General features: G+C 55.6%; 5 protein-coding genes across 5 annotated transcripts; 3 read left to right on the plus strand and 2 right to left on the minus strand.

Moving 5' to 3' along the window:
* Nucleotides 1–1157: 1157 nt before the first annotated feature.
* Nucleotides 1158–1992, plus strand: MFIFM68171_02643 (Glutathione-S-transferas-like protein omega 1; the record flags this gene model as incomplete). The annotated part of the gene is made up of 3 exons (XM_071058065.1): nt 1158–1203; nt 1272–1711; nt 1774–1992. 3 exons carry the CDS (start codon nt 1158–1160, stop codon nt 1990–1992), a joined length of 705 nt encoding a protein of 234 aa, XP_070914166.1.
* Nucleotides 1993–2548: 556 nt separating this feature from the next.
* MFIFM68171_02644 (Peroxisomal membrane protein PEX16) lies at nt 2549–3845 on the plus strand (the record flags this gene model as incomplete). The annotated part of the gene is made up of 2 exons (XM_071058066.1): nt 2549–2735; nt 2800–3845. The coding sequence occupies 2 exons, from the start codon at nt 2549–2551 to the stop codon at nt 3843–3845; spliced, it is 1233 nt and encodes a 410-aa protein (XP_070914167.1).
* Nucleotides 3846–4373: 528 nt separating this feature from the next.
* On the plus strand, nt 4374–5833 carry MFIFM68171_02645 (SET domain-containing protein; the record flags this gene model as incomplete). The annotated part of the gene is made up of 4 exons (XM_071058067.1): nt 4374–5099; nt 5153–5178; nt 5251–5339; nt 5394–5833. 4 exons carry the CDS (start codon nt 4374–4376, stop codon nt 5831–5833), a joined length of 1281 nt encoding a protein of 426 aa, XP_070914168.1.
* Nucleotides 5834–6283: 450 nt separating this feature from the next.
* Nucleotides 6284–9033, minus strand: AOX1 (Alternative oxidase, mitochondrial precursor; the record flags this gene model as incomplete). Its single annotated transcript, XM_071058068.1, has 13 exons — nt 6284–6422; nt 6478–6614; nt 6681–7170; nt 7233–7455; nt 7507–7671; nt 7727–7820; nt 7888–7909; nt 7974–8110; nt 8167–8188; nt 8284–8388; nt 8452–8618; nt 8670–8895; nt 8960–9033. 13 exons carry the CDS (start codon nt 9031–9033, stop codon nt 6284–6286), a joined length of 2001 nt encoding a protein of 666 aa, XP_070914169.1.
* A 2593-nt stretch (nt 9034–11626) lies between these two features.
* MFIFM68171_02647 (uncharacterized protein) lies at nt 11627–14788 on the minus strand (the record flags this gene model as incomplete). Its single annotated transcript, XM_071058069.1, has 8 exons — nt 11627–11832; nt 11890–12165; nt 12233–12436; nt 12515–12521; nt 12591–12820; nt 12884–13108; nt 13236–14126; nt 14254–14788. 8 exons carry the CDS (start codon nt 14786–14788, stop codon nt 11627–11629), a joined length of 2574 nt encoding a protein of 857 aa, XP_070914170.1.
* Nucleotides 14789–14896: the final 108 nt, after the last annotated feature.

Below are 14896 nucleotides of genomic sequence, written 5' to 3' on the forward strand. Positions count from 1 at the left end.
CCTTCGTAAGCTCATGTAGAACCCTTCATATGAGATGCCATGCCTTGCCAATAACGTAGAGTTCCAAAGCAGGTCCAGTAGACTCCGGCGAACTAGCAGCCGTGTGTCATCGGCTCATTGCCCCGTTACACGACATGACGACAATCTCCACGTTACCATCCTGGTTCTCAACTGGGAAATGTAGGTCCAACTACCGACCGGGCAGACTCTGGCCGGACATATACAACCTATGATGTGCGGGAAACATCGCGAATACCTGAAGGATTTCCAATACCTGGAAAAAACACAAAATCTCGCATCGATGACGCGAATTTCTACGAGTTAGATCGCCAACGGCCCGACCTATTTGCAGCCCGCTTTCGGCAGTACCATTAGAGCATTGGGATACGTGCAAACCTGCCTTGTGCAGTTGATTGCTAAGCAAACCGACAGATAGAATGTAATGATTTGTCAACTGACCAAGCAAGTCGGCGCTCGGAGGATCTAACATACCGGCACACGAATGGTCAGACCCGACCTGCTGAAGCCAACCGTGGCTTGTCTCATGCTAAATATCAACAATGAAGTCCGAGTCAACACGCCGTGCATAGCTCAAGCCCACCGACAACGGTTCCGTTTGGGCCGCATGGGTATATAGAGAGAGATAATCACAGTCAAGCTTAAAATTAGCCTTTGAACTTTTTAATCTTGTAAAAGCACGCAGGCAGTAATTACGAAGGTTAAGTACCGACTGGAACAACTGGAACAGGCACGGTGGTTTGCCGCTTGCGACTTGCGTTGCTATAACTACCTCAAGGCGACGGAGCGGAGTCAGCTTGATGGTACAGGGACTGTACAATTATTAATTCTGCGCTAAAGAATCATAGCCGACTGGGCCCCCCACGACGTGTCGGCATTATCGGCGAGTTTGAGCTGGCGCCCAGGCACCTCAGCCGAGGACCCCGCCCATGGATGCCACCATCTCTGGAAGTTTGCGTACCTAGGATAGCGCCATCAATGACGCCATTGCTAATGTAAGGTATATATCAACAAACGTCCCAGTTCCAGTGACGCTTTATCCGCTGGAAGAGCCAAAGAAGAAACATCTAGGGCTCCCTATCTGTGCATTCCATCGATCCTCCGAAGCTCAGTCATTAGCAACCAGCAGCCCGGAAGCCATGGCACAAGACAAGATCATCCTCTACACCAATCACCGCTGCCCATGTGAGCAAGATGCCCGCTAGTTCTAGCCCTAGGTGCAAAGGCAGTTGATTGACTTAGCATTTGACCAGGGGCGCATCGGGCTCACATTGCTCTCGAGGAGCTCAAGGTCCCGTTTGAGGAGGTCATCATCGATCTCGACACGCCGCGGACTCCTGAATACCTCAAGATCAACCCACGTGGATTGGTCCCAGCCCTGTCCTTCAACGGCGAGATCATCACAGAATCAGCCGTCGTCGCGCAGTTCCTTGCCGACATATACCCGTCGCATCTGGTGCCCGTTTCCAACGCACCAGGTGGCGCGCTTCGCCGTGCGCGAATTGCTTTCTTTGCGGACACGTACGCCTCCAAGGTCCATGACACGCTGATCCGTCTCTACTCTGCCACGACCGACGCGGACAGGGAGGCGATTTCCCTGAGAGCCGTCGCGGCCCTTGTGAATGAGATCGAGCCGCTGCTCGCTGATGCAAGCCCGTTTTTCGGTGGGAGCGACAAGCTCACACTTGCTGAGGTATGCCGCCTTGTATTTATTCCCGTTCATCGTAGCCCCTGTTCAATGCTAACATATAGCAGGTGCTGACTGGTTCACTCGCCATCCGCCTCATCACGTTCGTCAAGGTCGGGGTGTTCCCCGGCAGCCTATACGCATCCCTCCCGGAAAAGGCGCCCAATTTTGTCAACTGGCTAGAAAATGTCTCGGTCCACCCTAGTGTGACATCAATCTATGACGAGGAAAAAGTCATCGCGTCGGCGAAAGCGAGGATTGCGAGGTTCAGAGCGGCGAGGTCTTAATTAGCTCTGATCCTGGGAAGAGCGAGGTTTGGGGGCCGGAAATTTTGCAGGAGGGTCGGCCGTATTGTCAATTGAAACGGGACGGTGGTGAAGTTCGGACGGATCAATCATAAAGCTCGCATGCGGTCGCTGCCGTGAATTAGCCGACGATTACCTACGATTTTGTTGACTATTTGTAGAAGAGCAAAGGATTGTTCCATGTTGGATGAGATGTGGAAGTGATTGGCGGATGAAGCGATCCCTGGCTGTTCCCCAGACCCAGCAGCCCAGCAGCCCCCCACCCCCTGTCTGAGGCGCCCGCCCGCCCGAGCATTCCCAGACTCGGGTTGGCGCTCGCGTGTGCCGAGGCATGGGGGCACCTGTGAACATCAACTCCCCAAGCCAAACGCCCAGTGACGAATTCCGTCATTCCCTCAATCACCCCAAAGTCCACGAGATAACCATCGAATTCACCCGCCATCTGCCATGCACAGCGCAGCGCTCACACGCCCAACAAATCAAGACAATTAATTGCTTCCAACATATGTCTCTCCATCCGACTTGATCACGTTTTCCGATGGCGAGCCCCTCTGGCATGCATCATCAGACCCGCCCTTCTTCCCAACCCGGGCGCTCCCACCCCAAATCAATCCGGTCGATGCCGCCGGGGTGGCTGCAGATGTACGACGATTTCATCACCAAGAATGCGCATCAAGTGTCACAGATCGAGTCGACGCTACGCTCGCTGACCTACATTATCCCCGGTAAGCTAGCCCACCACAGCAATCGGACAGCCGGCGGAAAACTAATCGTCGCGTCCGTCTCCAGGCCGCTTCCGTGACGCTGAGATCGCTTCGGAATCTATCCACAGCGGTGTCCAGCTCCTCTCGCTCTACCATGATAGCCTCCTCCGGCGGGCGCTCACGCTCTCGAAACTGCCCCTGCCCTCCCTCTCGCAGAACCCCTCCGCGCATAGCCGGTACACACGCTTTTGGACGGTTAAGAGCGCACTCTACCGGCGCGTCGCCTACGTGCTGCAGATAGTCAACTATGTCGAGTTGCTCTGCGAGATGGCGGCCAAGCGGCGCGGCGAGCGCATCCGCTGGCACGCCGTGATTCTTCTCGAAGCCATCAAGGCCGTCTGCAAGCTGCTGCTGCTGCGGATAACAAAGTCGCGGCCGCTTGTGACTCCCGTGCTACCCGAGCGGGAGCCGGTACACGATGAACCTGCCGAGGACGCGGAGGAAGCGGAATTCCTCGCGGCGGAGGAGGAGGACGAGGACGAGCACCGGAACGGGGCCGCTAACGGGTTTGCATACGCAAACGGGTCAGCACACCATGATTCATCGCTCAAGAGTTCATCACAGCTGGGGCCCAACGGCGAATGGACGATGCCCCGGACCGGCATGTCGCTCCCTTCGCTTCCCGCGCCAGGCGACACCAGCGGTTACCTGCTTGCACGGGTGCTGACGGCCGACGACATAAAACCGGCGACGAAGCTACTAAACAGACTGCAGGGCTCGGCACAGGCGGCCGAGATCCTGCATATTCTAGCGCCGCTGATCTTTGCGGTGGCGCTCGCGCGCAGCAAGAACAAGCGCAAGGCGTGGACGCCATGGCTGCTCGGAGTGGGAGTGGAGCTCGCCGCACGGCAGCTGCGGGATCGCGGACTACGGACGACGCCGCTGGAGCGGGAGGAATGGAGCCGGCGCGGCTGGGCTATGGGTTGGTGGGCGATGCGGGGCGCCTTCTACGAGAATGTCACCAAGGGCATGGTGGCTGGGGTGCGGCGGCGGATGCCCGGCTTGCTGGCGGGCATTCTGGAGGACTACGAGTACCTCTGGGAGAACTATTACTTCAGCACCAGTTCATGAGGGTTCCCGCGACGAATATACTTGCTTTAATATCAGCGTTGCAGGCCCACGCGCGCGGTTTCTTTTTCATGCAATCATTGGCCATAGCCAACGTCGTATATCAGTTGCCATGCAACGGGCTTGGTCAGCAGCGTAGTGCTCATCCCGCCGTCGTACTTGATTCGAACCAAACACGCAGTTCTTATGGTCCACACGATACTTGAATTTAGCCCTACGTACATTCAACCAAGACGAATGCCGAACGCGGTGAAGATCGCACTATGGTGGGTAAGAGGAGGCTCACTAACCGCCGGCTAATATCTTTGTTAAAGGGGTTAAAGTGTCTATTGCAACTTTGAAACTCGAATCCCTTAATTGGCAGCTGTTATTTTCCCACGATCCGTACCCGCTGGAGGTCTAGGCCACCATGGCGACATCTCAGCTAGACGGCGGGTGCTGACCTGACCTCAGCTTACACACTCCGTGTTAACAAATTCCGCAACTCCGCCGACTTTTTCATCCTAGGTTGCAAACGGCCGAGTCTGCACTATGCCGCGGTTCATCACCTATAGTCTCCTCTACGTCCTCCTTACAACTCAACGAGTCTGGGTTCAATCACATATCCTAGACGGCCAGGCTATTTCGCAATGCACCAACAACATTGCAGGTCCGTTGACACCTCGGTCGGATCAACTGATCTGCCCACCACTTGTGGACAATGACACCGCGGTTATCACCGGCAGCTGGCGCCCGTGGTCAATACCGCCGGCTTGTCTAGGACCCAAGAAGAACGGAGGATCGAAGCTCTGTACTTTCACGACGTTCAACCACTGGGCCGGGGGAGGAGTTAGCATTATCACTACACCCGAGGTGGCTGCCGGCGTGGCTAGCCTTCTACACGATCCCGACATCCCCTGGCTCGAGAATGAGCGAGGATCTCCGTTCAAGGCCGACGGGCCGAAACCGTTTGAAGTCAAAGAATTGCCCGGAAAAGGATTTGGTGTCATCGCTACGGAGTTCATCGCCAAGAACCGAGTGTTGATGCTCGGCTTGCCCATCATGCTGCAATTGTCCGAGTCAGGACGCTGGGGTCCTCAAAACGTCTTGAAACTGCTTCACCGCGCGGCGAATCAGCTGCCATCCAAGGAGCAGGAGGAGATGCGGTATCTGGCTCGACAGGGAAAGGGATACATCCTAGACGACATCATGAAGACAAACACATTCGATGTCTCGGTTGATGGGGTGTCCCACTCGGGATTGTATCCGGAGATTGCGGTATGTCAGCGCTACGCGTTGTGAAGCGACCGGACCTGCTAACGGATACGCAGAGGATCAACCATGCGTGCAAACCAAAGTTAGCATCCAGCCTATATACTCACCACGAAGTCAGTCGCAAGGTAACGACTAACCATTAACCGTGATGTAGCTGTTTCACCCGATATTCCACCAAGACCCTGGTGATGGAGGTCGTGGCGTACAAGGACATCGAGCCGGGCGAAGAGCTGTCGCTAAGTTGTCAGTTTAACCACGTAATTAATATTTAGTAACTGTTGCTTACCTCTCCCGCAGATACGCCTCTGAACATTCTCTCGACGGACCGCCGGGAACTGATCCAATTTTGGGGCTTCAACTGCTCCTGCGCTCTCTGCAGCAACGACCGGGCAATCGAGATCTCGGACCGCCAACGCAGCAGAATCCAGAAGATCCTCGAAGAGCTAGACAACCCGGCCAGCCACACGCCCGAAAAGGTGAGCGCGGCAACGGCGGAGGTGGAAGATCTGGTCGTAAAGGAGGGCATGACAGGTCAGATTGGCGACCTGTACAGCATCATTGCCAACGTCTACCTGACCATGGGGGACCTCAAGATGGCCAGGAGCTATGGCGAGCTTGCGGTCAAGCTGCTGCGCTGGTATGCCGGGTTTGACAGTGCCAGAACCGAAAGCGCGCGGGAGTTTATGGTAAAGCTGGAAGACCTGGAGAAGCAAGCCGCGCAGGCTCCCGGGAAATGATCGAAAGAGTTAGTGAATTTTGGGTGCACGCGGAGTGTTGCAAACAGTGGGTTTAGATGGTAATGGAGTGAAAGGATGTCCCACCATTAGTTACAATAGATAAGATAGGTCAGGTAATTTGTTCCATGCTGCAGGCGCCGTCCGGGCCATAATCAACATTATCCGGCAGCTGTGATTAGGACAGTGCTCCATTGCTGCCTGGTCCCGGAAACAACACATCAGCAATTCTTACCATCATATCCATCACAAGAACTAGAGAGCGCAAAATAAATTCCAGTACTGATTGACATCTCGAGCATACTATCGATCCCGCATCCAAGCGTACCTACCAAGTCGCGTACCTGTCCAGCCGCCGAGAACGTGCGAAAGAGGGTCAGGCGGACTTGAGCGAAATTAAGAAAGGAACGCATCAAAATCATCCTCCTGCTGCCGGCACCGCATTTCTCTCAGTTACAGCCTCGAAGCCAGCCGGTTCTCACCCGGTGCGTGGTAATCGGGGACCTTCATGTCGAGCGCCTCGCCCGAGTAGCCGAGATCCTCTGCGACAAGCACCGCCGCCTTCTCTCCGATCAGGAGCGCAGTCGAGTACCTGGATGGCATGTTACTTTGGGCTGGGTCCACATCTCTGCCGTTCGAGTACTTACGTGTTGCAGCCCACATTGTCGGGGCAGATACTCAGGTCGGCCACCTTGAGGCCCTTGACGCCGTGCACGTTCAGGCGCTCGTCCAGCACTCCGTGCTTAACGATGCTGTTGCCCTCCCTCGGCGCCATGGAGCATGTCTGGAACACACGAAATCAGTCAGTCTCCCCCTTTCCTAAAGCCGTCCCCAAGGGACCATCACTTACGCCGAGACAGTGCCACGTCGTCTCCACATGACGCTTCACCCACTCCTCGATGGCCTCGATATCCTTGTTCGAGTACTTGAGCTCCTTCCTCTTCTCCTTGCGGCTGCTGGTCACGATGCCCTTCCCGGGCGTCTCATCCGGCCCCGGGACAGGGCTGGTCCAGCTGCCGTGCTGGATGCCCGCCGTGATGTTGCCGGGCAGAGCATACTTGTTGGTGTCCTCGAGGTTGAGGTCGTAGGCACGCGCCTCCGAATCATAGTCGAAGAAGGGGTGCATGGCCTGGACCTCGCCGGCATAGGCGTCCATGCGCCGGGCCGTCTCACGGGACTTGATGTAGCCCCAAACCATCGGAACCATGTCGCGCTCGTCGTTCATGAAGCCGGCGTCAAAGTCGGGCACGGCGTAGGGGTCTGGCGACGTGATGTGCGTCCACCCGCGAGAGAATGGGTACTCGAGGAAGTGGAACATGGTGAAGAAATTTCCGGGAGGCCTGTCTAGCCGTCAGCACCGAGCAGCGCGCGATGGGCCCCCTGCCCTTGAGACCACACTCACATCAACATGTGGTCACCAAACCACCCGCTGATCACGGAGTAGTGCATCACGGGCTTGTCGGGCTTGTTCTTGAAATACGATTCCCACCCGGATTTGAAGTGGGGGGTAGGCCAAGATTCGAATTCCTTCAGCTCCGATTCGGTTGGGCGGATCTTGACACCAGCCTCGATTCCGTTGGTAGCCAAGGGACCAGTGCCCTTGATATTCCATTCCTCAAAGACACCTGGGCCGGTCAGCGATGCTACGAGTTAGGGGGCCCGAAAATTGGCCATACGCTTCTGCACCTCCGGGTCACCGCGGGCAAAGTCATCAAACGACTCCGTGCCGGGTTTGGCCCTGTAGACGGAGAAGGTCAGGTAGTGGTCCTGGAAGTTGAGACCAACGCCCGGAAGGTCGACGATGGGCTTGACTCCGGCCCGGCGGAGCTTGTCGGGGTCGCCTAAACAGTTTATCAGCGTTGGAGCTCCTCGGTACCGCTCCAGGGCCAGATATACCAATGCCGGATCGCTGCAGGATCAGGGGGGATGACATAGTGCCGCCCGACACAACAATTTGCTTGCGAGCGCGGAAGATGCGAGCACCGGTGTTCTGAAACCACACAACCGTCAGTGAGTCGCAGGGCAAGGGGTGGGGCCAACGCTTCGCAATCACGCACATCACCCATGGGCTTAGTTGGACTGCGCTCTTGTTAGCAACTCGAAGTCAAGCGGGGCTGAGACCCAAGCGATGCGGTAAACATACACGGTCCGGACAGCAACAGCTCGTCCGTTCTCGATGATCACCTTGTCAACCTTGGTGTTGCATGCAAGATACAGGTTCGAGTGGACGGCGCGGGTGGCATGGATGTAGGCATGAGCGCTGTCGCTGCGACGACCGGTCTAAGCACAACATTATGAGTGGCTTCCCTGACGGATTCAGGCTCCTAGTCACTTACATCACGGTTGATCCACTTGAGCCTGGCGTCGGAGTTAGCTCTGTTGTTCGCTTCATGTGCAATCAAATGGAGCGGCTCTGTGTGAGGCCATAGTTCCCAAGGCTGAATGAAACATACCAGTGCTCGGCGCCATGGCCGGTCTTGAGGTCCTGAAGATCGTCCACGACGGGGATGCCCTGGGATTCAGCGGCCCTGAGGAAGTCGTCCTTGATAGGGTACGTGCTATCGAGAGGTGTCAGCTGTTATCCCAGGACATACCACTGATGCAGGAGAAATCCGTCTTACTAGTTGCCAAAGGAGACCTTGATTGGGCCTTCAAATCCATGTGTATCCCGGTTGTGTCCAGCACGCTGGTACGTCTCATGCTTCTTCATCAGCGGCAGGAGTTCCTCTGTCTTCCAACCCTCGGCCTGGAAGTCATCATAGTCGGATGCAGATGCGCGAGTGTACATCTGAAATTGAGGTCAGCACCGGATCTCCTGCTACGCGCCCTCAATCTGTACCATGAAGTTGATAGAGGACCCGCCGCCAAGAATGTGGGCAGCAGGGACAATGGCACCTCGACCACTGAGCCATTTCGACGGTCGAGATTCATAGAATGTCGCCGTCTTGGAGTCCAACTTCATGTTCCGGGGGAAGATGCCCGGGCGAAAGACCCATGGGTTGTTAAGATTGTTCTCTCCAGCCTCAATGAGCAAGACCTTGAGGTTATGATCCAAATTGGCCAGTCTAAGAGAGGAGCAAAATGTCAGGACAACCCGAGACGGATGACCACAGTCTCGTTGGTTCATACCTCCCTGCCACCACGCAACCACAGCTCCCACCACCACACACAATGATGTCGAACTCCTCTGGCAGCGGCGACATCTTGACCCCACCAATGATGTATCCCGGTTTCGACGGTGTTCTAGATCGAGAGGATGCCTTCGAGACAGGCTACTCGCTAGGACAAAGCTCAAGCACCAGAGCCGCTGACGCTACCGTCGCCTCTTTATGTACTCATAACACCTTGCCGTCTTAGACTTGCCGAGCAACCCCCGCCGTTTACCGCCCCTCTCCACCATCGATACAGAGCAGGACTTCAAACCCCTCTCAATCCCACGGTCATTCATGGACGTATGCACGTCTGGTTGGCCAATGCCTGTGGTTCATCAGGCGCCGGCCTGCACATCAGCATGCGTTCTCCTCATTCCTGCTGATCCGAGTCCCTGAGACGCGAACCGCGTATGCGTATGCATCTTTGGGAACCCCTCCCTCTTTCTGGAGCTTGCCTGTGTGACGGCAGCTTAGACGGTTCTGCCGGGATGCAAAAGAAGGCCGATGTTGACGGCAATGCAGCTGGGAGATGATCTGAGGCCTGTGATTGGGGCCCGCTCCAACAACACTGTTACGTCTCGATCTACTACCTTGGGCAAAGCTACAACCTAACACCTAAACCCTGACGGATAGCTCGCACTCGATAGTCCGGATCGAATAGCTCGTGCTTGAGTTGCAGTACTCGTGCAGGCGGATCCAGACCGGCTTTAATATGGCACTGGCCCGCGAGCCTCACAGACCCTCCATCCCTGCCACGCTTACAGCTCGTCTCAAGCATTCTCTACGCTGTACAACCCATCGGCAGATACAAGTGGCTACCGGACAGTCCGTCCCTTCCTCGGACCTTGGGGAGGCGGCAGCATGAAGGGTATATCTTGCATAGGAAGCGCCTGAATCCGAGTCCGAGCTGTTGACCGGTCGTCTTTATCCGACACTTGCTTCCCAAACCCACCACCCGGGGAGGTAAGACGTCCACTCCGTGGTTCCCGGGTGGGTGCTTGTCAACGTGGACTTCCTTACACGTGCGAGACTAGTGCTCAACTCGATAGATGAGCTTTACCCACTTCTCCAGAATCGCCACGCCCTGGTTGCATGGCCTCACCCTACATTAGCGCGATCCCTCTGCGTTAGTGGGAGCGCCACCAGATGTGGGTGGCACGGATGTGGGAAAGGGACCAGGGACGGATCGAAACGCCGCCCCGCCAGGACACCCCCTCACGTCCGAGGGGGCAAGGGTGTGAGAGACGGATGCCAGGAGACAAGGGTATTGAGTATGGTAGGTTGGTCAATCAAGCGTGCCGCATCTAAACGCCCCCGTTGTTCCACGACATGACATGCATTTCGAGGGTGGAGATTGGAAGCAATAACGCGGGGTTGGCCGGGTATGGGATACCGTGGGTAAAGGGTTCGCAGGTGCTACTCTCTCCAACGGCTGCGACTGTCTAATAATACACTATAGCCCGGCCGCATGAGGGTTCCAACAGTGAGGGGATGCGGGGAGGAGGTCACGGGGCTCACGACCAGAGTCAGTCCCGTCTTATACCCCAGCGATCAGCGCTTTATCGAGTTGGCCAGAGCAAAAACAGATCTCGGGGATGCAAAAGGAGTCGATGCTCGCCTTGTTTGTTTGACATGGACATGCATGCATTCTACTCGGGCAATCGGCAGGTTGTCGTGCCGAGGCGACTCGGGCCCGTTGGCTTTGCCAATGATTGGCACCTTGGCCTGCCCAAAGGATGCATACCGAAGCCTATGAGATTGCCCCTTTACGAGCCGGCAATTGCATCTTCACAAGTCATGCTTCGAAAGGTGTCACCCAAGGCCTTTGAATCAAGGCCAGCTTGTACGCGCGTACAGTACATACCAACCTTGACTGCAGCTTTTCCCCTCATCTCGTCGCTTTCCACCAATCTCTGAGCTTCCCGGCATCCATCTCCTGCCACTACCCCAAACCCAATTGTCGAATAGAATCTTCGTACGTCCAACATCACCGTGCCAAGGCGTAGGCCATCCCAAGACTACCTCATCCCGAGTTATATCCGGATACTCTTATGCGTGCCCTACATACCACGGTTCCCATCTCCAGCTCTGCTCAGTAACTAGCAATCCAGGCGTGCAACGGTCTTCCCAAGTGCCGGTTATAAGCGCCCATTACCTGCCGAGACGTCCGCAGACCAGTGCCATTACCGCTGCCTGTTTTCGCCTCCAAACAACGAGGACAGATCCTCACCAACGCCACGACTTACGCGCATTTGGGGAAGACGAAGGCTAAGCGTCCTCTCCATCGCAAACGGCAACCGTGTGGTAGTAGGTCCCCACAGTGTCTACCACAATGGTTATACGGCGGAGGGGAAGTGAGGGTGATGATACCCACCCGGTCCCGCTAGATGCAAGTTGGGACATTGGACAAGTAGTTCTTGCTAAGTTGAGCCGAGAGACCTAGCTGCACCAAGAGCTGGGCGTGGAGTTGACTTAGGGAATCTGTAGATGAAGCGTACACCGTGAGTCGATGATATCCATGGTGTTGTGGCTGGCTCAGGCTAAACGAGGGTGGTCAGGGTCCATGGCTGGCCAGGGCCTGTGTGAATCACGTTAGCGGGAAAACACACCCAAAGCCAACACGCTCAGCTCTCTCCTCTGTAACTCACACTCTAGCCTTATCCGCCGCAGCCCTTGCTTCCTCGTCAGACCCTTCATACACCTCGGCCAAGTATTGTTTGAACTTGATAGTCATGTCGCAAATCTGCTTGAAATCTTCCTCCTCCAGCGTGGCAATGTCGCCCTCTGCCTTCTCAGACTTGGGCTTTGTATGGAATCGATACTCAGCCAACGCGACGGCCGTTTGGAAGGCTGGCAGTATATCAGTCAAGCATGTCATGATGCGTGCGCAGTAGCGGCTAGTCGTACCGTTCCGAATCTCTCGCCCGTTCCAATTCATCTGGGCCATCCGTTTGTTTTCCAACACGTAGCGCCGTGCCGATTTCTCGATTCTCATGGTGGAGCCCCGCTCCTTCTCCAGCTTATCAAAGAATTGGTTCCAGATCTTCTCACGGTACTCATCATCAAGACCCTGGTAGTGCACGATAACGTGGATGCGAGAAACAATGGCGTCATCAAACTTTCCAACACGGTTGCTGGTGAGGAAGAGAATGCCTTGATAGTACTCGATCTCGCGAAGGAAGACTATGTATGAAGTATTTGCTAAGGTCAGATACCCGGGGATCAGGATGAGGGACACAACGTTTCTTACTCGAGACAAGACTGTTTCGTTTCAGATCGCCATCTTGACACCTCTCGAGGAAGACGTCTGCCTCGTCGATCAGCATCACGGCGCCCCATTTATGGGCAAGCTGGAGCCAGTAACGCAGTTTCAGTTCTATCTGGACTTCTTCGGTACCAATGTCGCCGCATGTCAAGGCTAGCAAAGGGCGCCCCGCGAACGCAGCAATGCACTCTGCGATTTTGTCAGCAACACGAAACGCAGAGCTAGGACCCGCAGGTGTCCCCGAGGGGTTAATGGGACCTGACGAACCGGCAGTCTATCCCTCCCAAAGAAAGGTGTTGTCAGCATACTGCGCACTGGGCTGAGCAGTTGACGGGGAACTTACAAAGGTTTTCCCAACCCCAGGTCCTCCATGCAAGAGAAAGACCAAACCCTCGCCCTTGTTCTTGATAAAGTCGGCACCCCAGACCTGCGAGCTGCCGCCGGCGTACTCCGGGTCGGTATACTTGTACACCAAGGCCTTGATCATCATCTTGCGCTCATTGGGCATGACGAGCCGGCCAAATGGATTCTTGTCCGGTTTGACAGGATGGCAGTATCGAATGTCGAGCGTTTCTGGGCGTCAAGATGGTTAGCAGGGATTTATCCTATAAGATACGGGAACTTCCTCGTACGTACCCCAGACACGGGTGCCAAACACAAATCCTTTGAGTTTCCGGGAACAGAGCATGTAAGCGATGCGGCGGCCAGAGTCGTCAACGAAATTGCCGATGTTTTTGACGCTGAGACTGTCGTAGGTCACTTCAGGTGTGTGAAGTAGCTTTGACTGCTTCTTCCGGGCCTCGGTGCAGTCACTACAGTCGCAGGCCGCGATGTTTGACGTAGGGTTGATAAACGCACAGTCTGGCGTGTTTCCCTCGATGCCATAAATAGGAAGCGGGATCGGCGTACGCTCGGCCCTCGACCTTACGAGGAAATTTTGTTAGAAATTACATATCTGCTTCGGGTTGTTGGAAGAAGCTTCGCGTACCATTTTTCCTGCCCGGATTAAACGGCTCGCCTCGGTACTCGACCTGTTTTCCCATCAAGTGGTCGACCCATTTCCTCCCCCTCTCTTCCAGCGAGGTACGGAGGCTGCCAGAGTCTGATTGGTCCCAGATCTGGTAGGGCACCACGCTCAACGACGTGATGCGTCTCTCCCCCTTGAACGGCCGGATGTATGCCTTGTGGCGGGCTCGGGAAATGTACTGGCCGTTGAAGTCGAGATACCAAAGGTTGATGATGCAGCCGCAGTTGACGTCGGTTGAAGAGAGGGAGAACTTCTCCATCTCCACCGAGTCCACGACGTAGGCATCTTCGGCCTCATCCGACCTGACATACACGGGGTCTCCCGGTCGAAAGAGATACCACATCATGCGAAAGGTGCAAACTGGTTCCTTCCGTGCGTAGCGCTCGCGCTCTTTGGTGATGGGATCCTTGAGAATCTTGCTGACGAAGCTCAAGACGAGCCTCACGTGAATGCGAGTTTCGCGGGCCACCGAGCCGGTCTCGTCAGCTGAGCCAGCGGCAGCGATGCCTTCGCCGGTTCCATTTGCGATGGTTTTGGTGCTGTCCGCATTATCAACTTGCTGCGTGTACTTCTCGAGTCTCTCGAGGTGATGGCCAATGATGCAGAAGGGCTCGTTGAGATCCAAATTGCCGCTCTCAAGCTTGTCCTGCGTGTCGTACGACAGGACCGATTTGAGGGCGTCGATAAACAGGCTGGACATAATGTTAATCTTGGTGTATTTGACGGCTACGGATATCTGCGGGTTTCCAATGATGGGGCCCTCCGCTAGGAGCCTGTTTACTTCGAAGAAGGTTCGAGCCGAGTCGGCGGGGACAGTGGTGTGCAGCACCGTGATGGTGTTGAAAACCGTCTCTTTGTTTCTAGTTAGGCTTTTTCTGAGGGCTCGATTCCGTTCTCTCGAGAGTCGGAAAGGGCGGTCCCAGTCTTCGGACGTGATGAGGTGGTCGCCGAGGTCACGGTATTCAACACTGTGGCCCACCTTGAGGTGTTTCGGGGATTTTACACATCTCGTCTTCCTCATCCTCTTCGGTCTCGGCCTCGTCATCAGGCTGGGCGTCGTTGTTTATGTCCTTGTCCTGGTGCACTTCGCAATTGTCTGGGTCCGTTCCTTTACTACCCGGGCTATTGCCGTCCTCTCCGTTCCGGCCACAGCATGAGGCCTTGGGTGGCGGGCCGACCCTGGCGAGATTCTGGCTGCACGACGGACATTTCATGATACCGAAGCAAAGCAGGTTCGAGTGCGGGAAACCATTTTCCGGACAGTAGAGCGTGGCCGTTGAGATCGACGTCTTCGTTTCGTGGTTGTCAACTCGGTCCTGTGTCGATGGTTTCAGTAAACTCGTCGCCCTGCGGTGGGGGTCTGTAGAGGAGAGTGGAGTTGGCCGCGGGAGGTTGCTGTCGCTGCTGGAGGACGAGTTGGAAGGGGCAGCCTCAAATGTGTCGGTCTCCGGCACAGTAAGTAGAGACTCGCCCTCCTGAGCACGGATGGGTCCTTTCTGTTCTGGGTCCGACATGATGTTGTTTGTTACCTGCCGTTTCCAGTGGAGCCTGAGATGGCGTTGCTTAGGTACTGAGTGGGCAAGCACTACAACCGAGACGAAGCTCCTCCCTCCGTCGTCTTC

The sequence above is a fragment of the Madurella fahalii genome (assembly GCF_045866475.1).
Source record: "Madurella fahalii IFM 68171 DNA, scaffold_1, whole genome shotgun sequence".
NCBI lineage: Eukaryota > Fungi > Ascomycota > Sordariomycetes > Sordariales > Madurella > Madurella fahalii.